This window comes from Notamacropus eugenii, chromosome 1, assembly GCF_028372415.1.
Source record: "Notamacropus eugenii isolate mMacEug1 chromosome 1, mMacEug1.pri_v2, whole genome shotgun sequence".
NCBI classification, from domain to species: domain Eukaryota; kingdom Metazoa; phylum Chordata; class Mammalia; order Diprotodontia; family Macropodidae; genus Notamacropus; species Notamacropus eugenii.
This window is the reverse complement of record NC_092872.1, coordinates 298,839,996-298,866,593: the sequence shown is the minus strand read 5'-3', so window position 1 is coordinate 298,866,593 and position 26,598 is coordinate 298,839,996. Positions and strand designations below refer to the sequence as shown.

The 26,598-nt window shown below is 35.9% G+C and overlaps 1 protein-coding gene across 1 annotated transcript in view; it reads right to left on the bottom strand.

Moving 5' to 3' along the window:
- Nucleotides 1–26,598, bottom strand: part of PELI2 (pellino E3 ubiquitin protein ligase family member 2) — a 118,350-nt gene that overhangs the window by 50,354 nt on the left and 41,398 nt on the right. The window contains exon 2 of the mRNA XM_072629301.1: nt 10,307–10,436. Coding sequence (XP_072485402.1) covers nt 10,307–10,436 — 130 coding nt within the window. The remainder of the gene's footprint in view (nt 1–10,306; nt 10,437–26,598) is intronic.

Here is a 26,598-nt window from a genome sequence, read left to right as displayed (position 1 = left end):
GGAGTCAGTTGGAATGGCTTTATTTCTTGGGCATAATTCCTATTTTGGGGAGTTCTGAGACATCATGTGAACTGCAGAAAGTGTCTAGTCCTCTATCTTGTTGGTCATCTGATCTGGAAGTTATTCTGTGAATTTACTGATCCTTCAGTCCCCTCACAAGTCTGTTATCTTTACTTGGTTTAATCTACTTTCTTTTTCATTTTTGTTTCTTTCAGTTGTCTACCACCTATGCTTACCTGACATTACAACGTAGATGATGTAGAAAAAAGTATTTCAGAAAAGATTCTTTTCAGATAGTTTCCATTTTCTTTTCTTTAATGTCCTCTTCCGTTCTGTCCTTAAATGCCCTCAAGATAACTTTACTCAGTTCTTTCAAGCTTTCTTTAAAATGGTCTTGCCCTCCCCACTCCTCTCCCTTTTATGAGGTAATACTGCTCATAAACTTACATCAACCATTTTGACGCTTTTACAATCCAGCACTGCCTTTGGCTGCCCTATCACTCCACTTGGAAAATGTCAAGTGTTTGCTTACTAATGTGAATTTTAGACTTTTTTAATCCTCTTGTTATGGCAACTGAATTATAAACATCAGTTAAATTTTTCTAAGAAAATATTACAGTCTGCACCTATGTCCTTTTTTCTGTTCATACCACATTTTTAATCATCAATAACTTGCCTGAATTCGTCAGGCTAGAATTTGTTTCTGGTATAAATCCAACCTGGCCATAGTGAATAATCACAGATCTAATAGATGGGGGCTGTTTTAAAAACATGCTGTCTTGAAATAAAGTATCCAAACGTTTATATTTATTTTCTAGTTTCATATTAGTTTTCCTCTTTGTTCTAACAATTCTAACAAGTTAAGAACCAAATGCACAAAGATGGATTATCAGAAATGACTTGTCAGGAGTGAATCATTTTCTGTCTGTTAAAATATAATCAATATCATTTTTTTTTTGCATTTTTATTCCATAGTCTCCATTTCCAATGCATGCTGACTCTTTTCTTGAAGAAGATTTTGATATATAAGTATGAACCTTCCATGTGGTCTTCAAGTCTTCTGTTCTTCCTATTGCTTATTCTTGATCAATATATTTCTTTATATTCTTATGATTTGTGCATTTCCATTAAAGTCAGAGAATACCAAAGTAGATGTTGATTTAATTTAGAAAGTCTTATCAAATTCTTTAGAATTTCTATACCTTGTTATATTCTGGAACAGATCTTGGTACATTTTCTATAATAGCTCTTTCCTATTAGCCTGTAAACTCCTTGGGAACAGGGGTTGGATTTTGCCTTTCTCTGTATTATCAACACTTGCACAAATCCTGGAACATTAATAAATATTTATTAATTTAACCTGATTTTCATGGTGGTCTTTTTTTCACATGCTTAACTAGAACAGAAATATAAAAAGACCAAATGTATTAAAAAATGAGGGGTTTTGTTGCCCTTGGATACACAATAAAACCAATCAACCAGCTATTACAACTCCTTTAATTGACTCTCCCGTGAAAACCTGTGAGCCATCCTTTCATTTTGCTGTTAACTTTCTTCTTTATCCTAAATATCTGTTCTAAAAAGAAAATCAAGATTGATATGATTCAGTTCCAAGCAAGGATTCTTACATTTAGATAACAAACACTAGTTAAACTATACAGATTACCTCAACATACTAGAGAGAGCCAAAAAAGAATAGCCAAAGCACCAAATCCCAGAACAGGAAAGGGAAGACTGAATATGTGAATAAACAAAATAAAACACCAAACAGTGATAAAATAATATGGGTTAAGAGAAGCACAAGAAGTAAATTCACAAGAATAGAGTAACCTCACAACAATTACAAATAGAACTTCATAAAATTAAATGCTGTGGTCACAAGGCTGAGAAGAGTTGCTTAATAAAAAAAGAGAATCAGGAGGTTAAAGAAATGAAATCAGAATGAGAATCTGGGAGAAAAATACTGAAAGAAGACTAAATAGCCAAAAAGAGAAAATACTGAATAAATCAGGTAATAAAAATCATGATAAGAAAAAATATTAGACCAAAGGCAAGATTAAAAAATTTTTTTTCAAGAGTTTCTATATAACAAGTGATGTAGAGAAGTAGACCATGAGAAATTAAATTAAGAATAACCAGACCCTCTGAAAATCATGATAAAGAAAAAAAAATCTTTATTTCAAGAAAGTATGTTTTTGTTTTAATTATTTTATTTGATTTCAGTTTTCTACAATCACTTCCATATATCTTAGATTTTTTCCCCTTCCTCATTCCCTTCCCCTCTCTGTCCCTACTACCTCCCCAAGACAGCATTCAATCTTATATGGGTTCTACACATACATTCTTACTAAATACATTTTCACCTCAGTCATGTTGCATACAAGAATTAAAATGAATGGGAGAAAACAAAAAACAAAACAAGACATAAAACAAGAGAAAATGGTCTGCTTCATTCTGTGATTCAATTCCATAGTTCTTTCTCTGGATGTGGAAGGCATTTTGCCTCAAGAATATATTGGGAATTTTTTAAGTCCTTACATTGCTGTGAAGGTCTAAGCCTACCAGAAAAATTGCTTGTACACTGTGGTTGTGCTGTGTACAAAGTTCTCCTGATTCTGCTCCTTTCACTCAGCATCAGTTCACATAAGTCCTTCCAGGCCTCTCTGAAGTCTTCCTGTTCATCATTTCTTATAGCACAATAGCATTGCATTACATTCATATAACACAACTTGTTCAGTCATTCCCAAATTGATGGGCATCCCTTTGACTTCCATTTTTTGGCTACCACAAAGAGTGCTGCTATAAATATTTTTGTACATGTGGGACCCTTTCCCATTTTTATGTTCTCTCTGGGATACAGCTCTAAAAGTGGTATTGCTGGATCAAAGGGTATATGCACATTTTTGTAGTCCTTTGGGCAAAGTCCCAAATTGCTCTCCAGAATGGTTAGATCAGCTCACAGCTCCACCAACAAGGAATTTGTGTTCCAACTCTCTCCCACATCTTCTCCAACATTTATCATCTTCCTGTTTTGTCATGTTAGCCAATCTGATAGGTGTTATGTGGTACCTCAGAGGTGTTTTGATTTGCATCTCTCTAATCAATAGGGATTTAAAGCATCTTTTCATATAACTATACATAGCTTTAATTTCTTCCTCTGAAAACGGCCTGTTCAGGTTCTGTGAACATTTATCAATTGGGGAACGACTTGTATTCTTGGAAATTTGACTCAGTTCTCCATGTATTTTAGAAATGAGGCCTTCATCACAGATACTAGTTGTAAAAACGCTTTCCCAATCTTCTGCTTCCCTCCTAATCTTGGTTGTATTGGGTTTGTTTGTGCAAAAACTTTTCAATTTAATGTAATCAAAATTATCCATTTCGTACTTCATAATCTTCTCTATCTCTTGTCTGGTCCAAAATTTCTCCATTCTCCATAAATCTGACAAATGCACTATTCCTTGCTCTCCCTAATTTGTTAATACTATCAGTCTTTATATCTAAATCATGTATCCATTTAGACTTTATTCTTGTGTACGGTGTCAGGGACTGGTCTATGCCCAGTTTCTGCCACAGTGTTATCCAGTTTTCACAGCAATTTTTGTCAAACAGTGAGTTCTTATCCCAGAAGCTGGGTTCCTTGGGTTTATCAAACTGCTATATTCATTGACTATTGTGTCTTGAGTACCTAACCTATTCCACTAGTCTACCCCTCTATTTCTTAGCCAGTACCAAGTGGTTTTGATGATTGCTGTTTTATAATACAATTGGAGATCTGGTAGGGCTAGGCCACCTTCTCTAGCAATTCTTTTCTTTAGTTCACTTGATATTCTGGACCTTTTGTTCTTCCAGATGAATTCTGATATTATTTTTTGTAGCTCTAGAAAATAATTATCCCCTTTATCCTTACTACTTCTTCCCTCCCTTTTCTTTCCCCTTTCCTCTCCTACTGCCTATAGAGCTAGGTAGATCTCTATACTTAATTGAGGTTGTTGTTCCTTCCTTGAACCAAATCCAGATAAGAATAAATCTCAAACAATGCTCATCTTCCTCTCTTCTTACCCTCTACTGTAATATGTTTTTGTGCCTCTTCCTGTGATGTAATTTACGTTTTTCTGCCTCCTCCTTTTCACATCTCCCATTAAAATCTCTTTGCACCCTTAAATCAAATTTTTATCATCACATCACTTACTTTATACCCACTCCCTCTATCTATGTATAACCCTATGTATAACCCTTTCACATATCATAATAAATATGCAATTCTCAAGATAAACAAGTATCATCTTCCCTTATAGGAATATAAACAGTTTACCCATATTGAATAACAAAGTTTTTTCTCCTGTTTATCTTTTTATGCCTCTCAAGATTTGTGTTTAAAGATCGAATTTTCTATTGAGTTCTGGCCTTTTCATCATGAAGGTCTGGAAATCCCTTATTTCGATGAATGTTCACCTCTTTGCCTGAAATATTATGCTCAATTTTGCTGGGTAATTGATCCTTGCTTGTAGTCCCAGATCCTTTGCCTTATGGAATATCATATTCCAATCCCTCCAATCTTTTAATGTAGAAGCTGCAAGGTACTGTGTGATCTTAATTGTAGTTCCTTGATATCTGAATTGTTTCCTTCTGGCTGTCTGCAGTATTTTCTCCTTCACTTGATCATCCTGGAATTTGGCAATGATATTCCTTGATGTTTTCAATTTGGGGACCCTTTCAGGAGGTAAACAATGGATTCTTTCAATGACTATTTTGCCCTCTGGATCTAGGACTTCTGGGCAGTTTTTCCTGATGATTTCTTGGAAGATATTGTCCAGGCTCTCTTTTTCATTATGACTTTCTGGTAGGCCAATAATTCTTAGATTTTCTCTCCTGGACCTATTTTCCAGGTCAGTTGTTTTTCCAATTAGATATTTTATATTTTCTTCTATCTTTTCATTTTTTAGATTCTGTGTAACTGATTTTTGATATCTGAGCCAATAGCTTCTACTTGCCCAATTCTAATTTTTATCAAGTTGTTTTCTTCAGTTAACTTTTGCATCCCGTTTTCCATCTGTCTAATTGTTCCTTTTAAAGAGTTATTTTCTCCAGTTTTTGTACTTCCCTTTCCATTTGTCCAATTTTCCCAGTTAGGTTTTGTGCTTTCTTTTCAATTAGTCCAATTTTTCTTTTAAATTCTTCTATGATTTTTTTTTCACATTTTAAAAATCACTGGCCAGTTTTTCTTCTACTTCCCTAATTTGGCTTTTAAAATCCTTCTTGAGCTCTTCCAAGAATGCTTTTGGGGCTTGAGACCAGTTCATATTCCCTTTCTGAGGTTTCAGATTTAGTCTCAATGCTGCCCTCCTTGGTACTGGTGTTTTCATCCTTGTCCCCATAGGAAGATTCTATGGTCTCATCTTTTTTTGGTTTGCTTCTTGCTCATGATGATCACCCTTTTCCTAGTTTTTAAAGGAGATCTCTGCTTCTGGGGAACAAGGGGCTCTGTCCCATGGTTCTTGTGCTTAGAACTTGAGGCTTTGTGTATTGTAGCCTCTGGTTCTTTCAGCTAGAGACTACAATGCTGTAGCTTACCTGGTGCTGAGCTGGCTGATGTGCCAAAGCAGAGGCCAGGCGAAGTCTTTCTGAGTTTTCCTGGAGTTACCCCAGAGCTAGCCAAGTGTGAGGGAGTGGTGGTCTGGCCACAGGAGGTCTCCTCTCCTGAGTACAGGCAAGCTCTGTGGTTGGTGAACTACTGTTTGCACTACTGTCTTCCCAATACCCTGGCTGTGCTGAGGCATGCTTTGGGTCCTGGTGTTGCTGATTGCGGGCTCCACCCCTTTGGGGATCAGGATCTCCTCCCCATTTGCTGAGGTGGGACTGTCTGTGACATCTCCAATCCTGCACTGGTCCCCTTTAACCACCACAAGAGGGACCTCCCTTTGATTTTCCCAGTTTCATGGACTAAGAGGCTGTTTACCCCTTCAGCTGATCCCACTGTTTCAGAATTTTTCCTGGGGAAATATTCTATGGATTTTTCAAGGTCAACAAGGGAAGGAATAGAGCATTTATCAATCACTACACCATCCTGGCTCCTGAAAGTTCAAGTAGGTGACTTACAGATATTTAATTTGTGGGCTGATAGTTTCAGGAGCAGCTGCTGCAGTTACCTGGGGTTCTGTGGTTCTCTCTCACTCAGTTCCACTAGACTCCCATCCTGGGCTGATATGTTTGAGATTCCACAGTGCACCTGCTGCTTCAGGCCACCTGAGGCTTCCTGCTCGGCTTTGCTATGGCAGGGTCCACGATGGTAGAGCCTGTGAGCTATGCGCTCCTCCAGCCCCCTGCAACAGATCCTTCTTGCCGACCTTCCAGTCTGTCCTGGGTTGGAAATCTGCCACAGTCTATCTCCTATTGGATTCTACCACTCTCACTTCCTCACATTTCAGCACCCCAACTTTTCAACATTCCCTTATTGTTCACTAAAATCTAGTTGACGGAAATTCTGTGGACCAAGGTAGTCAAGTTTAAGTCTCAAGAAAGCATTTTTTAAAAAGTTTACATCTATTGTACATGATTATACATTATGGCCAGGTTAGATTTATAGCAAAAATTCAAGATTGGTCCAATATTAGAAAAAATATAAAAATAATATGCTTAATCAGTAACAAAATAAATATGTCACATGATTAAATCAATACAAAGCTTTTTAATAATATGATATTCACTTATGTTCAAAATGTTAAAAAGCTCAGGAATAAATGGCCTGTTACTCAAAATGGTAAAGAATAGCTACCTAAAACCAAGAACTAGCATTATCTATAATGAAGAGATGATAATGGACTCTCCAATAAGACTAGGGTAAAGCAACAGATGGCCCATTGTCATCACTATTATCTGATACAGTCCTAACAAATGCTAGCTATGAAAATCAGACAAGAAAAATAAATTGAGGCAATGAGGAGAGAAAACAAAATTATCACTTTTGGATGATAATAGATTGGTATACTTACAGGATGCTAGAGTTAACTAAAAAATTAACTGAAACAATTAACTTCAGGAAAGTAGCAAGCTATAAAATAAAACTGCACAAATCATCAGCCTTTCTGCTTGCTGGTTACCAAGAAAAGTCAGTAGGAAAAGAAAGAAAAAAGATTCTTCCAAATTAACTAGAGAACACCTAAAACGTAAGAGTCTGGCTATTAATATACATACAAATATAACATGAATACAACTTCAAAACAAAATAGTCTTTGCAGAATATAAGCATAGAAACATTATTTATTCATGGTTAGGCCATGTTGATATAATTTTTAAAAGACAGTGTTACTGGAATTAACTTACAAGACTCAAGACCATACCAATTTAAACAACCAAAGGGTTACCTTACAGAATTAGGAAAAATCAGAATCTCAAAGGAAATAATGGGAGGAAATGTGGGAAGGCAGAGAACCCTGTATTATGAGAGCTCAATCAATTCTATAAATCACTTATCAAGGAAACTATTTAGTATTGGTTAAAAATTTTAAAAACTGATCACAGAATTTGAGAATTATAAGGGACCTCAGCATCCATCCAGTCCAATCTAAATACAAAAGGACAAGTGACCTGGATCCATCCTTTGCTTTACCAAAAAAACAACCTATGTACACAAGACCCAGAAGCAACTGAATATAGTAGCATAGTGATTTATAAATGAAAAGATACCAAATCTTCAGATTAAAGATTCAGTATTTCAAAAGAAAAAAGCCACAAAAGCTGGAATATAGTCTGACAGAAATTAAATTTGAATCAACATCTAACACCATGTAACATAATGTTTCAAATGGATATAAGATGTAGATATAATAAGATCCGAATAAATACAAGAACTAGATAATAAATAAATAAATAAATTAGAGGACAGAAGGAGGTATCTTTTACAGCTATGAAGTAGTAAAAAGTTCTTGACCAAACAAGGGAATAGAGAAGATCACAGAAGCCAATTTGGATTATTCAGAATACATAAGATTTGAAAAAAGTTTTACGCATGACAAAACATTGCAATTAGAATTAGAGAGGAAATGGTTAATGGGGGGAAAATTTTATAGCAGATTTCTATGATAAAGTCTGCTATCCAAAATACATGGAGGAAGCAGGGTAAGAATGAGATTTATCCCCAGCAGATTGTAGAATCATAGTACTTAAATAGGTCATTCTCAAAAGATAACTATTGACAACCATATAAAAAATTATCCAAATAGCTAATAAGAGAAATGTAACTTAAAACAACTCTGGGTTCCACCACAAACCCATCAGATAGGCAAACATAATTAAAAAAGGAAATTTTTACTTGTTGGAGGAGCTGTGGGAAGATACGCACACTAATGCACTGTTATTGGACACATGAAGCTGTTCAACCATAATGGTTGAACAATTTGAAACTACATCCAAGAAAGTTACCACGCTCTGACTCAGCAATATCAATATAAGATATTATTAATGATATCCAAAAAGATCCAAGAAAGAGGAAAAGACCCATAAGTATAAAAGTATTTACAGCAGCATTTTTTGTTGTAGCAAAGAACTAGAAACAAATTGGGCACAATGACAAAGATTTTAACAAATTATATAAGGCATTTGAATGTAAAAGAATATCACTGTGCTGTAACTAAAAATGATTCAAAGGGATGGATACAGAAAAATCCTGCAGGACTTTCATGAACGGATTACAAAATGAAGTGAACAGAATCAGGGGAACAATGTATGCAAATACTATAACATCATAAAAAGAAACAACTGTGGAAGATTTTCAACCTGAAATTGATATAAAGAGCAAAATTAGAACTCCAGGAGAATGATGACAAATCTTACTTCCCACCTCTTGGCCTAGAGGTAATAATGAGCCAAATACAGGTATGGAATAAGCCAAATTTTTAGATAACCCATTGAAGTCTGTTTTCTGGGATTCTACTTATTTTTCACAAGGGTTTTTCTTTTATTTTGGGGTTGGGGGGGAGATGAAGATGAATAGTAAGGTAATGTCCAAAAAAAGGAAAGAAAAGCATGTCAATGAATCATTTAAAATATGAACAGAGAGAGCAGAAGGAAGTTCAAAAGAAGCCTCACAAGTAGAGCAGTGTTATAACTATTATGATGAATTAGAATTATGAAAAAAAGCAAGTTCATAGTAGAAAGCTACATGGAACATAATTCAAGTTCACAATTTTAATTACAATTCCCTTTTGTTTTTCTTCACCTATACAAGCGTTCATATTTTTCTATGTTTTCTAAGGTCATAATAAAAAAGAAAAAGCTTAAAAGATATGACAACATTAAAAGTACAGAAGAGTGAAAAAGGGAATATTATGATGATGCCATGATGACAATATCAATAATACCACACTCACCAAGTATCTAAAAACCATATTTTCCACAAAATATTTTCAATATTTTTTGACCCTCCAGATTTCTTTCTTTTCATATCTTGCCTCACTTTCTCAGAATTTTTTCAAAGGTGGGTTTCTTTTAATCTCATTCTAGATTGCCTTTAATGAAAATTAGTTTCCCTTTTTCTCACCAAAAATTTAAGGCTAAATACTGGTTTTTATTTTCAGTATTTCTTCAACTCATAATTTTAATCTGGTATAAGCTTTTCCTCATTAAAGACAACCCAAACTAGTATTTTATAAAAACCTCAGCTACAACATACCAAAACAGGAATAGGAGAACTTGTCAGAATATTAACAGAGTGAGAATTGTGTTTCCAAGGCTTAGAGACATAAACATTACATATATATTATCATGAAGCTATAAAAAAACTTTATGATTTATTAACATTTTCTAGAAAAGGAATCTATGAATTTGATGAAATAAAACTAATCAAACAGAATGAAAACTGTCAATTAAACTATAGCCTGTTTTTTTCCTCCCTTAAATACCAGAAATCAAAATTTAAAACTATTATTAAAATTATGAAATAGTATGCAGCAAATGCAACTCCTAATAGCACATGTTGTACTCAATTTAATATTCAAACAATTAAAGACTCAATAATAATTTTGATTTATATACATATGTAATATATATAATATACATACATACCGAGAGAGAGAAACCGCTCCTCAAGAAAATAAATAAACTGGTTCAAAGTAAGGCTCAATATGAAACAGTTGCTGGAAACAATAGAATCTTTCTCCCTAACACAGCTAAATTTAATATGATATGCATGATTTTCATTATCTCTTAAAACAACAATGACTGAAAAGAAGGAAATCCACTAACGAGGAATAAATATCACCCAAAATAATTTACTCTGACATACCCACTCTTCTCCAATGTCACATACCTTGGACGCCTGAGGTGTTGATATTACATGAACAGTGCTTGGCTTGACTCCATTAGCCTTTGAACGTTTGTAAAGGGCAAACCTACTTTTCCTACGTCCTCGGTCTCCATTAGGAAGTGCACCATTGTACCTACAAAAACAGATGCAAGAGTACACATATTTGAAAAATGAAAAGGTAACAATCAAAGTTTGGATAAAATAAGGGAAAAGATAATCAACCATAAAACATTTCCCACTAAATAATGTCCCACAGAACGAAAAAGTGGCTAGTACAGACCTTATTAGTGACCAAACTTTAATCACCAAATTCGAGGATAATTTATAGGTAATTATAGGTTTCTTATTAGACAAGGTTGGTACTAGCATTGACAATTTAGTAAATTTACATTAAATATTACAGCTACTGAACCTAGGCAAAATAGAAATTTTTTTTGTCATCCCACCCACCACCCACCCCCATCCCAGTTTCCTCATTTCCTAGTCAAAACATTTAGAAAATCACATACTAAGTGAAAAGTAGGGTGTCTCAGAAGATAGCTGCCTTCAAAAAGTTAGTAAGACCTGGGTTCCTTGCATACATATTAATACATTCATGTCTCATTGCCATTAGATGACATTTTAAAGCTCTATGCTGCAGAGAAGGAAGGTAATGGTCAGCATTCATCAGTGAAGTTCTGCAGGGGTGCTTCCTACATCTATGAAATTACAGATCTGATTTTTTTTTTTAAAAGATATGCTAAGTAATCCCCTTCATTTTCAGATATGGCCATTTCAGGGAAACATTAGTTGAAAAGAGATCAAAATTAGTATCTTACTTTCCAAAAACTTGAGCTCATCACATTTCTGTATGATCCCATTATAAACTGTATTAGGAAGGAGCTGGAAAGGTAGTTGGAAATAGTAAATAACACTGATCTGTAGCCTCAAAAGTCACACCTAAAGAATCATCTATTTCCCCAAGGGGCAAGAGGAGCAGGGGCAGGCAGCCTGTACCCTAAGGCAGACAGAGCAAAGATGAAAGGGATGCCTTTGCCCAAGTTCAGAACTACTGGTCAGGGAAGAGTTATACAAACACTGGAGACCCCTTGGGTAAAGTATATGGGACTAGCTAAAGAGCTGGAAATGCATTAACCCAGAGGCTTAAGGTCCCTGGCTATCTTAAACAACCGTAACAATTTCCTGAGAATTCAGAGCTGTTTGGATAGACAGATTTGAAGAGCAGTTGTAAATGGTACAGCATCACTGTGGCCAAAGGTCTCCAGTGGAATACCACCACTGCCATGCTCGGGAATGAGTTTCTTATTTTATGAACAACTTGGATACAGGTATAGACAGTATCTTTGTTAAAACTGAGGGGGCAGATAAGAGGGGATGGTAAAAGTTACAAACATTCATTAAGGACCCACTATGTGCCAGACACTGTGGCGTGTTACAAATATCACCCCATTTGATTCTCACAACAACCTGGGAGGCAGGTGCTATCCTACCTCCTATCCTCTTTTTTACAGCTGACAAAATTGAGGCAGGCAGAGATGAGCTGACTTGCCCAGGGTCACACAGTTAGTGAGTATCTTGAGTATGCACCTGAACTCAGGACTTCCTGATTCTATGTCCAACACTCTACTCACTGTGCCACTTAGCTAACAAAACTGTGGAAGAAAATTCTGTGCCTTCCTTTGTAGGCACAAGTCCATCAATTACAATTTTTATTCATGTAAGTTATTTTAAGTGTAATCATTTTTCTGTTTTGAAAATGTCCAAGTGACTGAGTCTCCTTAGATCCCCAGACATTTCTCTAATACTGGTCACTTAAAAGACATATTTTAAAGGATTCTTGAACAAGGAAAGATTCATAATATAATAAAAGATAGTTACAGAGCACAAGACAAAAATTAAAATTTTGCTTCATCAAACAGAAAAAGTTACTTAATCTTTTAGCATGTTGTGGAGAAGCTTTTCCTAAAACTATTCAAATCCTTCTTTGATCATTCCCTTCAAGGGTTCTATTTTCCTGCTGATCCAAGTGGTTGATCTGGATGACTTCTAAGGTTCCTTTCCTGTTCTAAATCTATAATATGATCTTATAAACCTATCAAGGATCTGTCCCAAGGCACACGGATGGTTAAGTGGCAAGGCCAGGCCCCAAATCCAAATCTTCTAATTTCTGATCTAGTGTTCTTTATAATCTTCTCAACACCTCACATAAATACCTCCTCTCCAATGACACTGCTACCACCATGAGGCAGTAGTGGGCCCTCATTATCTCATGCCTGGACCCTTCTGGTCCATCCTGTCTTGAGATATCAAAGCAATTTTTTTAAAGCCTTGGTGTGACCATCTCGCTCCCTTATTCTATAAACTCACACACCTACAGGATCAAAATATCAAATTCTTTGTTTGGCAACCAACCTTTTCAGTCTTCTCAGACCTGACTCCCCTCCAGGTACTGTAGTGACCCTGGCCTCTTTGCTGTTTCTCAAACAAGACAATCCACCTATCCCTCCCATTCTATGCATGTTCCCTGGCTGTCCTGACCCTCTGCTTCCTGACTTCCCTAGCCTACTTCAAGTTTCAGAAAAAATCCCATCTTCTTCAAGAATAGTAAGTCTTCCTATTAGTGACTTACTTCTAGGATGATTTCCAATTTATTCTGTATACATCCAGTTTATACAGTCATTTGTTTATTTATTCTCCCGTTAGATTAGGTGGTCCTTAACAAGCAGGGACTGTCTTCTGCCTTTGTCTTCCCATCACCTAAATACGTTGTCTAGTACATAGAAGGCCCTTAAATTTGACTTTTTATGTGACTCAGAACACAGTCTGTATCATAGACAATAAGCAGTTATTAAGCACCTACCATGCACTAGGCACTATGCTAAGTACTGGGAATACAAAGACAAAATTGCAGTAGTCTCTGCTCACCATGACTTTACATTCTATTCATATAGAACCTTGACCACAAATTCTTAAAAGTCACCTGAAAAAGTCAGGAAGTTCCACAAGCAGTTTCAACTAATGACATGCCAGAAATGCAAGGTTATATTTTGCTTTTCAATTTTCAAGTTCATTTTCCAATTTTGGATGAATGGGTTTCACTCTTTTCTGAATGTCCTCCTTTACTACCCATAAATGGGTGATGACAACTGTTCAATTATATTACCCTTTCAATGATTCTTCAAAAGGACAAATAACAAATGATACCAAAGCTTTCATTCAAAATCTTGTAGGAAAATATTGGCACCATTCTAAAGAACTTAACACCAGAGTTGGGGTAAAAGAACTTCTAGGTGCTTGTTCTACCGCTTTCTGAACTGTCCTGGACAATTGTTGAGAACTGGTTGCTTTTACACTCTGCCTGACATTGTGGTCACATGCAGATAAAAAAAATAACACAACTATTAGAAAAACTCATCCAACCAATAAAAAGAAAATGGGGTCTGTCAGCATAGATTAAATGAAATATTGAAATAAAAAATGTAAGGATGTGTTAAATCCACTAAGAAGTAGGTTCACATTTTTTGTCCAGTGGGAATTAAAATGTCTAGTCTTTTTTGAGTTTTGGTTTCAGAAGAGCGCAATTCAGGGATGTCAACTATTTAATGCTTTCTAAAATAATAAAATATTTTCCAACTTATTCCATGTATTATAACGGTAAGAATTGATTTACATTCTTAGTCAGCTCAGCCTCTTAGTCTATGGGGAGTACAGGGAGACTATCTATAGCATCAGAGAAACAGAGCAGCAAAAGGCTTCCCAGCACAGCAAATCACAATGGTCGAGGGTTACAAATGTCCTGAGGAGTTCAAAGAAAACTTTTCCATTTACCGACTCTGTTTTATCCTATCCCATCATCATATAGCAAGAAATATCCCCAAAACTTTAGTCTAAATCATGTCCATGAGTCAAGGTAAAACGTCAGCAATACTGATATAAACATGTGATTCAAAGGTTAGGACTCGGTCAAAGTACATCCTCTTATCCATGGATAAGCTAAGGCTGCTATTGGTAGAAGTTAAAGGATATTCCTTTCGGAGGACAAATGGCAAGAGGAGAAAACACCATTCCAATGGCAAGGTCCCCTGCCTGATCTCTAGCTTCCCTTGGGAGGACGAGAAATGGCATTCTATCAAGTCACCTGCCTGGTCTTCTGCCCTGGCAAAAGGCCCCTTCAGGGCCAAGAACCTGTCACTGTGCCTGAATTGTATAAAGCCCTGGGAGGATTCTACTTAGAAGCCAAACTCCTATGGACATTGAAAATCTACCTAAACTAATTCCTCAATGAATAACAAACTTCCCATTGATCATACCTTCCCTATCCCAGTGATTCTGAACCTGCAGGGGTCATCATCCTGTTCCTGTTCCCACACTGCCCAATCTTAGTCCCACATACCAAACCCTACCAATGTCCCACTACAAAGCTTCCTGTTCTTTGTGCTCTTTGGAGTGCCGGCTCCACACACCATAAACATACTTTCACCTTAAATCTTTTCCTTTCCATTCCTCCATCTGCTGGCTCTCAGTGAAGCCTGGCTTTCTCCAGATAATACAGTTTTTCTGACCTCCCTTTCTAGAAGTTGGCACACTTTAATTTATAACCAGCATCCCCCTGGGCCCCCATCCCTACCCCACCAACTCATTGGCTGAGATGGGGAGTTGAAATACTCCTTGCATCTCATTTTCACTTCCAGGTTCTTCCTCTACCACCACCACTCAATAACCTCTCCTCCTTTCATTTTCACTCAATCCCTATCTACAACCCAATCAAAATTCTGGTAGCTATCTATAGTCTACTGACCTCCAGCATACTCCTATTCTTTTTCTCAATCACTTCAATGCCTGGCTCACAGTCTTTCTCCTCCTCATCTCCTGTCAGACTAGAGGATGTCAACAAACATTCGTACTCCTTCAAATATCCTAACCTCAGAGCTCCTCAACTTACTCATTTACCATGATCTGCTCCTCCACCCACACTCAAAATGATCTTTCCATCATCCAGAAATATACTGTTATCGGATACCCTTATCTGATTACAATCTAATCATTCTTTCTCTCCTTTTGTCTTACAATCACAAACCCTATTCTTAACCTCCAATCCCTGGACCTCCTTAGTTCTTTCCCAAGTCACTATCCCAGCATTATCCACATTCTCCTCCCTTCCCCATCTTGAATCCCTGGAGAACCAGGTCAACTCTATACTTTCCTCTTTGCTGGAGTTCCTTGCTGCCCCTTTATTGCATCACCAATCTTCTCTATTGAACCTCAGTCTGGGATCACTCCCATCATCTGCTATCTTGGGTATACAAAATGCTGCTGCAGCTCTGACCATGTCACCTCTTCACTCATGCCCCTCAAGAAACTCCAATGGCTCCTTATCACTTCCAGGATCAAAAATGAAATCCTCTGTAGGGCATTCATTCAAAGATTTTCATATCTCTGTCTCCCTCTGTCTCTCTGTCTCTCTGTCTCTCTCTCTTTCACACACACATACATTTTTGCAATCTACTGACATTAGCCTTCTCCTTGCTGCTCCTTGAACAAGACACTCCTTCATGAATGGAATGCTTTCTCCTCATCTCTGCCTACCAATGGTTTCCCTGGCTTCCTTCAAGCTCTAGGTAAAACCCAGTCTTCTGTAGGAAGTCTTTCCTTATCCCCTTTAATTCAAGTGCCTCCCTCTGTGGATTATTTCACATGTATCCTATAGATAGTTTATTTGCACAAAGCTGTTTGCATTTTGTCTTACCTTTAGACTGTGGATTCCTTGAGAGCAGAGGCTATTTTTTACTTTTCTTTGTATCCCTGGCACCTGGCACACAGTAGGTACTTATTAAATATTTATGGACTAAACTACTTTCATGATTCTTTGCTAAGATTAGCAAAGACATTATTGTAAGAAGTTACCAAGGAAGTGAATGCAAATGCAAAGAAAACTCAACAACTTACATTTTTAAAAAGAAATTCACAGAAGATAGAAAAAACGGCAGTTAATGGGGGAGAAATAGAAAAGGCTTGGCATGCTCCAGCAGCAACAGGTCAAGAGAGGTAAAGTTCAAAAAAGCTGAGCCTATTGAGGAAAGGTAAGGACAACAAGATTGCTGATTTTTTTATCTTAAGCTGTATTAATGAAAAGAGAAGGATCAAAGAAGTAAGATCTTTTAAAATTTTTATTATTGATATAATCAATTATGTTAATGGTTTTCCATATGCTAAACCGTCCCTGAATTACTGGTATAAATCCTGCTTGGTCATAATGTATAATCTTTGTAATATGCTGTTGTGATCTTTTAGCTAGCATTTATTTATTTCGGATTTTTGCATCCATATTCATTAATGAAATTGGTCTGCAATTTTCCTTTTCTATTTTTACTCATTCTGGTTTAGATATCAGTATCATATTTGTTTCATAAAAGAAGTTGAGTAGGATTCCTTTTAGTCTATTACCTCCAAATAATTTGTTTAATATTAGAATTAGTTGATCTTTAAATGTTTGATAGAACTCACTTGTAAATCCATCTTGGATAGACTTGCATGAAATAATGAAGAGCAAAATGAGAAGAAACAGGAGAATATATAAAGTAACAGCAATATTGTTTTAAAAACAACTTTGAACAATTAAGTCATTTTGAGTATTATAAATACCTAAATTAACTACAAAGGACCTATGAAGGAAGAAGCTATCTGCATCCAGGGAAAAAACTGATAAATAGTAGTATAGAATAATTTTACATACACACATATTTGTGTCTAATGGTAGCCATCTCTGGAGGGGAGGGGGATTTACATGACAACTTTATTATATATTTAAAAGAAATAGCAACTTGTACATAATGGTTTGCCATTTCATTTGTAATCATTTTTTTTTCTACTATGTTATGGAAAAGCTTATATTATTTCATAAATTTAAAAAAAATTTTAAAGGAGACAAGATCCCAGCTTAGAGATTAACACTGTAACAGATCACAGAAAAAGGAAGAATTACAGCACTCTATTGTTGTTTGTTTAATTTGCCAAGGAAGCTGATCAAAAAATAACAAACAAGCATTTCCACTTTTATCTGAGTTCTGTATTCTCAACCATGGTCTGTGTCAGACAAAAAATGAATTCTGAGTATTCTGAGTTTCAGACACAAGCCAACCAAAAACAATTTTTACTAGTTTATCACTGTTCTAAATTCAAGCAATGATCTGTTGCAATTTGCTTGAGGGATGTCTAAACTGACAGAGTTCCCTCATGAATTAAAATGTATCTCTCTCAGAAAACATTCTTAAGTAATATTTGCAGGATTCTTAAATAAGAAAAAAATAACAATATGAAATAAGAGTTACACAGCTCAGAGTAAGGTAAAAGTTATAATACTGCTTCATTAATATTAAACAAAAGTTACTTAACTATATATAAGACAATAATAGTATCCAGACTCTAGACTACACAGTACCAACTAGGGTCACAAAGTGGGAAATAAAGGATAGAAATCAGGTCTTGACATAAAGACCAAATGGAGGAAATGAAGCTGGAAATACAAATAAACAAAAGAAAACCCTGAACAAAAATGAAGAAATATTATGGATGTTTAGCTAAAAGAATCCCCAAGTGGTAAGTGCAGAAAAGAGAAATTCAATAACAATTCCAAGGAGAATCTTAGTGAAAAGAATGGGAGAGCAGCTACAACGTCTCCAAGAATGGTCAGAAGAAATGAAACAGTAGGTAAAAAAAAAAACAAAATTAGAATTGAATTAAGAGCACTGGAGGAAAAAGGTTGTAAAAAGATGAACAGCTTAAAAACAGAGGTAGAAAACCTTAACCAAGTAATGACTTCCTGAAAAAGAGATAGAGCAAATAAAACCCAATGATTCCAGAAGCAAAAAGAAATATTACTAGAAAGTAAAAAAAGCTGAGAAAATAAAAGATAAAATATCTAATCCAAAAAAACAACTGATCTGGAAATTAACCAGAGGAGAAGTGATTTAAGAATCATGGGCTACCAAATCACTGATAATAAGACAAAGGTAACTTGAACTCAATACACCCATCAGATTGGCAAAGATAACAGGAGAATGACGCCTGGCGGGCCTGTGGAAGTCAGCATATTATGAACTGTTGGAGTACCTTTGATTAGTGTAACCAATATGGAAAGTAATTTTTATACTTAACAAGTCACTAAATTGTGCATTTGTTTTGAAATTCTAATACCTCTACTAAGCCTATACCCCAAAGAGATCAAAGAATGAGTACAAGGGCACATATAAATAAAAATTTTTATAGCAGCATTTTTTCATTATAGCAAAGAACTGGAAATAAGTACGTGATAATCAACTGAGGTATGGCTGAACTAATTATAGCACATGACTAATGAATTATTGTGGTATGAGAACAAAAGAGAGTACTTACATGAACTGAGAGAGTGAAATGAACAGATTTGAGAGAATAATTCATACAATGACTACAACATTTTAAAGGAAAACAACTGAAAAATTATGATCAATTCAATGAACAATTACAACTTCAAAAAACTCATAATGAATTGTAGGAAAACAAATAAACAAAGTGCTTGGAAACAGTGTATGCTCATCAATTGGGTTATTGTTAAAAAAATTATAATATATGAATGTAATGAAAAATCATTGAGTGATTTGAGATGAATATGGGGATTTGGGGAAGGGAATAAGACATGTATGAAACAAAGCAAAGAAAGCAGAACCAAGAGAACAAATAAACAACAGCTAAAACAGTGTCGATGAAAACATTAAAAGGCATCAGAATTAATGCTAAATGTAATGACCAATCTTAGTTGTACAGGACCAATGATTAATATAAGAGGACCAAGAATATTCACTCTCCCATCATATAGCAGAAAGCATCAAACTGGAGTGCCAAATCCTTCCTCTGTCACTTATTTCCTCTGAAACACTGGGCAAGTCAGAGGCTTCAAGTTCTTCTGTAAAATGCGAATAGACTAAGTTGATTAACCTCCCACAACAGACCTACAACAGATCTCTCTTGTTGAGAAGTGATCTATTATTGTGGATTTTGCATAAACTATCAGATAGTTACAATTTTATAAGGGAGAGTAGCACTGCAAAGAGGGTTATTTGGAAGTAACAGATGTGTCAAAAACATCCCAAAAAAAGTAGCAATAAAACTTTTAAAATATTACACAGGCTATATAAGAAACACGTCCTTTGATTCCTATTCTCACAATTCATTCTCCATTGGCTGCATCCAGGTATTCTATATCTCGTATGCCTTTCAGCCAAATTCTATTAAATGGCTTATTTTATTCTAAGATAATCCTTTTTTAAAGTGGGTCATGTCAGATTTTAGCCTTTATCTAAATTAATGGATATGAATGAATAGTTATTATTCTGCTACTTTATGACTAGTTCATTACTGTGTTCTGGTAACTTTAGTACCTCTTTTATAATTTGTAGATGACTTCAACAGCTTTTCTTGTGTGTTTTAAGGATTTCTTTTGTCTTTAAATCATCAGCCAATAAAAATAATGAAGATGTGGTTTTTTAAAAATAAGTCTTTCCTTCAACCCTTTCAACGCTGATGACTATAGGAAGAAACAAATACATTCATTTACAACAGGTGGGACTGCAAAATAGTAGAAATCCTTTTGGAGAGCAATCTAACAGAAAATTAACGACAGAAAATTTACTGGACTTCGATGTCTATAACATCTAAGTTGAATGTCAGTCTTTTTCTACTTATTACCTGTGTTGCCTTAGATGAATCGCCAAACTTCTCTGGGCCTCAGATTATATCTGTAAAAAGAAGTGGTTGAAGTAGGTGATCTTCAAGGCATATTTTAGCTCTAAAGTGATGATCCCATAAGGATGGCAGCTGATCCAATAATTCATTACTGGAAATATGGTGAGTTATCAAAAAGGAAAAAAGTCTCTATAATTAAAGATAGTTATAACAGCATATTTGTTTTTTGTAAGGTAAAAACAATTGACTCCCCATAACTGGTATGAGACATGCAACTTAAAAGTAGCTAAATAAATTGTGGTACATCAATGTAATGAGATATTATGAAACAACTAAGAAAAATATTAGAAATATAAAGAAATCTGAAAAGACCTATCTGAAACAATATAAACAAAAAAGGAATCAACAAAGTATGCAACATAATTATAAAAAGAGAAAATTTATGAATGTGTAAACCACATACATTTATATGTGGAGACAAATGAGTAAAAACAGAAACAAATAAGTTGTCATAGATATTTCATATTTGAAATTCATATGTTTAAAATGGAAGTTGTTGCCAAACAGGTTTAATTGTTTTTGTTGATTTTTAAAGTTATGTTCACAATAAATCTCTTTATTTTGAAAATACTCAATTAGGAACTGTCTTAAACTACACAGAATTTAAAATGCTACTTTTTTTCATTGGCTAAAAGAAAAGGATCCAAAGAGAAGTGACTCTACTAATTCTATTTTATTTTAATCATCAAATCCCTATTAGAACTTTTACTTAGTCTTTGGCATCTAATTATTCAACGGAATAAGCAAAAAACCTTATGGACAAGGTTTCATTCATGTCAATATGATTCACAAATTTTGTCTGATCCTAAGCAAATGAGGTTTAAGGGCATCCTTAGAGTTGTCATCTCTACAACCAAGTCTGTTTTCTAGTATGCATTATAAATAAAGAGAAAATGAAGGCACAGATATTAGACAAATTCAAAGTTTGAAAGCAAATCAGAAATTGAGCCTCAAGTTGGACTGCCTATCAATACCTAATGCAGTGTTTTAGTATACCTCCTTTTCCAATAACTAAAACCCAGGATGGTTCCCAAACATCTTTCTTGAAACCAAAACAATACCCCTCACAAGGCCCCATCTTCACCAAACAAGTGGGATGCTATTGGCACATTTGTCCACATCTCTAATACATTCAAAATAGAAATGTGACCTGAATATTATATGCCTTTAAAAAATCAGAAAGAGATCATATGCTTTTTACAACTATAGGCAGAATGACAGAGCATATTACAAAAGATGAAACATAATTTTAATTACATGAAACTGAAAAGCTTATTCACAAAATTATTGCAAACCTATAATATATAATAAAGGGTTAGTGATCAAATGGGAAAACATCTTTGTATCAATTTTTTTGGATAAGACTTTGGTATCCTAGATATATAGACAATTAACAGATAAATAGCTATATCCATAAATATATATATATATCTATTGATAACTAGCTTAGTTAAGCTAGATACCCACTGGATCTCCCAAAAATCTTACTGCAGTTTAAGCATTAAGAGCTTAAAAGAGTTTTAATTCACTAGTCATATATGCGTATGCCTATTAACTAGCATTTATTAAGCACCTACAATATATATCAGGTGCTGTGATAAGCATTGGCAATACAAAGAGAAGAAAAAAAAACTCCTTGCTTTAAAGGAGCAAGTGTAATAGTGGGGGAAAAAATATCCATCAACTATGCATAAACAAAATACATACAGAATAAATTAAAGGCAGCACTCTTAGAGGAAATGTCCTGACTAATCATGTCAACATTTAATTTTTTTTTCAATTATTTCAAAAAGAAACCCAAAAATGGTTTCTGGGTGGTTCTTTTATTGCCTCCTGTGACTTGAGAACCTTGGAATGCAATGGGCCTCAGTTTCCTAATCTATAAAACAGGTATAATAATTTCCCTGCCTACTTCACAGGTTTATTTTGAGAAAAGCACTTCATAAACTATGAATGCTAAAAAATTGTGAGTTAACAGAAAATTATTTCATCTGAAACAAATATAATTATTTACATTAGATATAGGATTGAATTTACTACAAGTAATGAAAAACCAGATAAATATATAGTATCGAATATTTGCAGACAAGCATGATTATATAGTTCATACACAGATTCAAAGTAGATGGAATTCTTACTAAATTTTACCTTTTTTTAAAGGAGAATTTGGGAACTTTACTTCCTGAATAGTAACTGTTGGTAGTTACACTGGATTTTCATAACAATCACAAGAAGCATCTTTACAATAAAAATATTTTAAGTGTTTTTAGCCTTATAATGCTCCCTCCCACTTATAACTGTTTTTCTTTTAAGGAACTTAAACCAAAACACTATTCTCTAATTTAACCCAACAACATCCTGTGATTATATTATTAAATTAATTTTGGCTAAGTTATTCAAATGTCCTGTTAATGCAGCACTAATAAAAGTTGACTGCTCTCCTGAAAGATCTACAGCATTTGTGAAAAAGTTAATCCACTAGCTCTGTAAGAGCTACAGAGGTGCTATGACAGGGCACAAGACAATAACTAAGCTATTAGTCAAAGAAAGGAAAAATCAGGAAAAATGTGTGTCCTGTATTTGAGAGGAAGGATGTTAATGTTCTTTAACAATAATGAAACCCAAAATACCTACATTTTTTCCTGAAAAATGCCTATGTGCATGTTTTCTCAGACTTTGAATATTATAATTAGAACACAAGCTTAAATAGTTAACTTGTTACTAATGCTATACATGAAGCTCTAACAGAATGCTTCTTTACTTACATATAAGATTTCTCAAGCCTTCACATTCTAAATGAGTAGGGTTACTAGACTGATAGATCAGAATAATTACCTAGATATAGTGGTTTCTTTTAGCAAGAGACAATTGATAGAGACTCAATCTTGTGGACAAAATGAAAAAAAAAAATGTGACTTGATGACAGTGCAGTTAAGACAGATTCACAGCAAGAAAAAAGTATACCCAGAAGTTGTAATGGATCAGTATCAACGTGGAAGGAAATCCCTAACATACATGGCAATTTTTGGTCCATATTCTTGGCCCTGTTTCATTCAACATTTTTATCAATTTTTTTGTCTAAAGATAGAGATAGAACGATTATCAAAATTTGCAATTAACACTAAGCTGAGAAGGATGCTGGATGATAGAATCAGGAGAACAAAGCCCACATATTCTAAGTTTTGCCTGACCCCTTCAGAAGGACCAAGTCTTCAGTCTTAACGACCTGGTTCATGTGAGTGGGTAATGCCAAGTCTTTGCAGTACCCAGTGTACGTCCTGACATAAAGTGGTGACAATGAGCAGGAACATCAAGAACATTAGGGCTATAGTGCAGATAATGGCATTTCCAGCTCAGTCACCAATCCTCATTTCAATTCAGGATCATCTATGGAAGGCAGTTCCAAAGTCATCACCCTCTTACATGCAGCCTCTATCTAGTATCAGGGTTAATTCTGAGAAGTACTGGGGCTACTGCCATGGCCCCTTGTGTCAGGCCAAGTGCCACTGCTAATGTTCCCCTGTGACTGGTTGAGTGCTACAGTACTATTGGCACTGCCCTGCTAGAGGGGCCTAAGTGAAACTACTGTCTCCCCTGGCTCAGAACATGAGCCATTCTGCTCCCTGCTTCAGTCTCACACCCTTTCCCCTGACCTGGACCTCATTACAGGACTACCTTACTGTGCTGCTGCCAATACACCCTTTAAGAGGGCAGAGTACTACTATGTTTGCTTCTACTGCCCTCCTCTTCTGGGGCCTATACTGAGGTCCACTACATAGGGCCCCTCATTAGAAGTCCCAAAGAAAAAAAGACAAAAAAGAGTGCTCTCTCTCCTTTTTTTAAAATGATGCAAAAACTCCTCAAGAGTCCCCATCTTCACCAATGGTATTGGCACATTTGTCCATATCTCCAATTCCACTAAGATTAAGGAATAGGGAAGGTAAGTCTTGTCCTTTCAAGTACCTTATATCAGAGTATCAAGAAAGGACACATGGCACCGTTGTGCCTAATGGCTTCTCAAATGCCAAACAGGAAGCCCAAAGTTGTTCCTTCGGTAGAGTTTTTAGAAAATACTAAAATAGGACTCTTTAGCTAGTGGGTCTAGAAATTCCTACCACACCCAAATACAAAAACTATCCAAATTCCATAACAATGAATAGCCTTTATCATCATCAAGCATGTTCTTAAAGAGACAGGCCAGTTGCCATCTGTCTCTAATAACTGACTGCCATAATTTATTCTCTGATCAGGATCACCCCCAAAACACTGGAGAAGGTCTGATTGTACATAGCCAGAATTGGCAGAAGCACCACCAGAAATGAAGGTCACATCGCCTTTTCCCCAATTTGACAAAAGCATTTTGATTCAATCTTGCCGCTTTCTTCACTAAATTTAGTAGGACAGACTAAGCTGACTTAGCTTGAACTAAGTTCAAGATTAAGAATGGAATAAAATGAGGTAATTGTAAACCATCTTAGCAGATAACAAAAGGAGGTTTGTTTAGCCAAAACAGAGAAAAGTACATTTGGCAAAGATAGAGCATTGAATTGGGTACCGATTGCCTGCCTCTATTTTTGGTCAGGCTAGTCTGTTGAGCCAGAAGTTGTATTGCTAATGGTGGGAAGATCTATCCCATCCATTTACAAGTCTAAGTAACCTGCTTACATTACATATGACTTAAACTCATGTGACTTAGGCTTCTAAGTCATATGAAGCTTGTGGTGGGACGAGCTAGCCAAATGGTTGGAGCAGGAAGGGGTGGAGCAGGGCTGAGAGGAAGTGAGACACAGCAGTTAGAGCTGAAGGAGAGAGAGGAAACAGGCAGCAAGCTGTGAGTGTTCATTTGTGGGAGAGCCCAAGCAGGGAGAAAGCTTAGGGTTGGTGGTACACTCTGCGTTGTTACTGAGTGTAGATTTCTTTGTTGCTATGACGGATTTGGCTTTCTGGTGTTGGGATTTGGCTTTCTGGTGTTTAAATAAATGTTTTGGTTCTGTCTTCCATGTGGAGAGTGTGCGTTGGTGCTACATTTGGCAACTGGGATGGGATCACAAAAATATCACAAAATTTAGGGAGAGAAATGGATATCCCAGGATGGGAGAATTTACCTTATTCCTCTCTAGCAAGAGAATGAGCTAAAAGCACAGGGCTCTGTGAAAACTGCGAATCAAGGCTACAGAAGGGAGAACTTAAGATGTTTGCAAGGAATACCAATAGAACAGGGAAAGAACTGGCAGGGGCATGTAGGAGAGGCTGGGCCTTGCCAAACAGTTATTGCCTTATGCGCAAAAGCATAAGAGAAGAGAAAACTCAGATAGAAAGGGAGTTGGCTCATTTGCATGGGAATCTTTCTATGTCACAGCTTTTGGGATTTCCTTTAGAAGAACAAGCTGGGGGTCTCAGGTGGCAGAAGAACATGCTGATGTTCATTTAGTTCTCAAAAAGAAGTGAAAAACTAACTAAAAGAATGTGCATGCAACCCATGCACAGGCTGGGCCTAACTGGGGCCCAGGCACCTGGGAGGAAGATGTATGAGAGGAAAATGAAACAAAGTTAGGTGAGGAAGCTTTGACAACTGCAGATGTTTGCCCAATACTAGGAAGAGAGCAGGAGAACTGGGGGGGCGGGGCAGGGTGCCACACAGTATGTAGTGAGGTAATTAAGGATTTTACTCAGCAGGAAGTCACAGATATTTTGAGTTTCTCCACCCAAAGGATGGGAGAATCGTTTGTGTCCTGGATGGTGAGAATCAGTAATGAAGGTGCCAGAGGAATATTGATAGAAAATGTAGATTTCTTGAAATTTATAAGTATTAGTCAGAATTCTTTTGTAAGGCAAGATTTTAGGGATTACCATATGAAAGGAGGTAACAATGTGATTAATCTGTTGGCTTTAACTGAGGGTAGATGCAACAGGCAGTATCCTACTGACTCTGTGTGGCCCAGTGGAGATAGACCCTGGTATTCACTTAAGGACTGTATGAGAAAGTTAAACAAGGTAATGAAGATAGCAGTAATGATGGGAGACATTGAGGCTTATCACAGTACCCCCTTTGTAGTTTCTCATAGAAATATCACAGTGAAGACAGCTCCTCCTGCTTACAAGCACCTAATTCTGACTCTACTAATTGGGGAAATAGGGTAGTCTCTTTCAGAGGTACTGAATAACTTAGGGGAATGGGGAAAAGATAAATTTCCTTGAGAGAGAAGAGTAAATAGCCGGCAGCTTCAAAGTCAGAATAAACTGACAAGAAAAGAAATGTTTACTACTCTACTAAGAGCAGGGATAGATTTTGGAAGAATAGATGGTGTTCCAACTAATGAACTAGATAAAATGTACCAAGAGAAGTGGTTTGATATTAGACTGAATAGGGAAATAAGAACTGTCCCTACATACCCTCTTGAAACATTTTATCCAAGTTCATCACACCTGCAGACAGAATAGGAAATTGGCCAGGTCCCAGTTCAGATTTTAAAAAGTGCATCTCTAGTCAGAATGATGACCCCAAACCTGCAAATTAG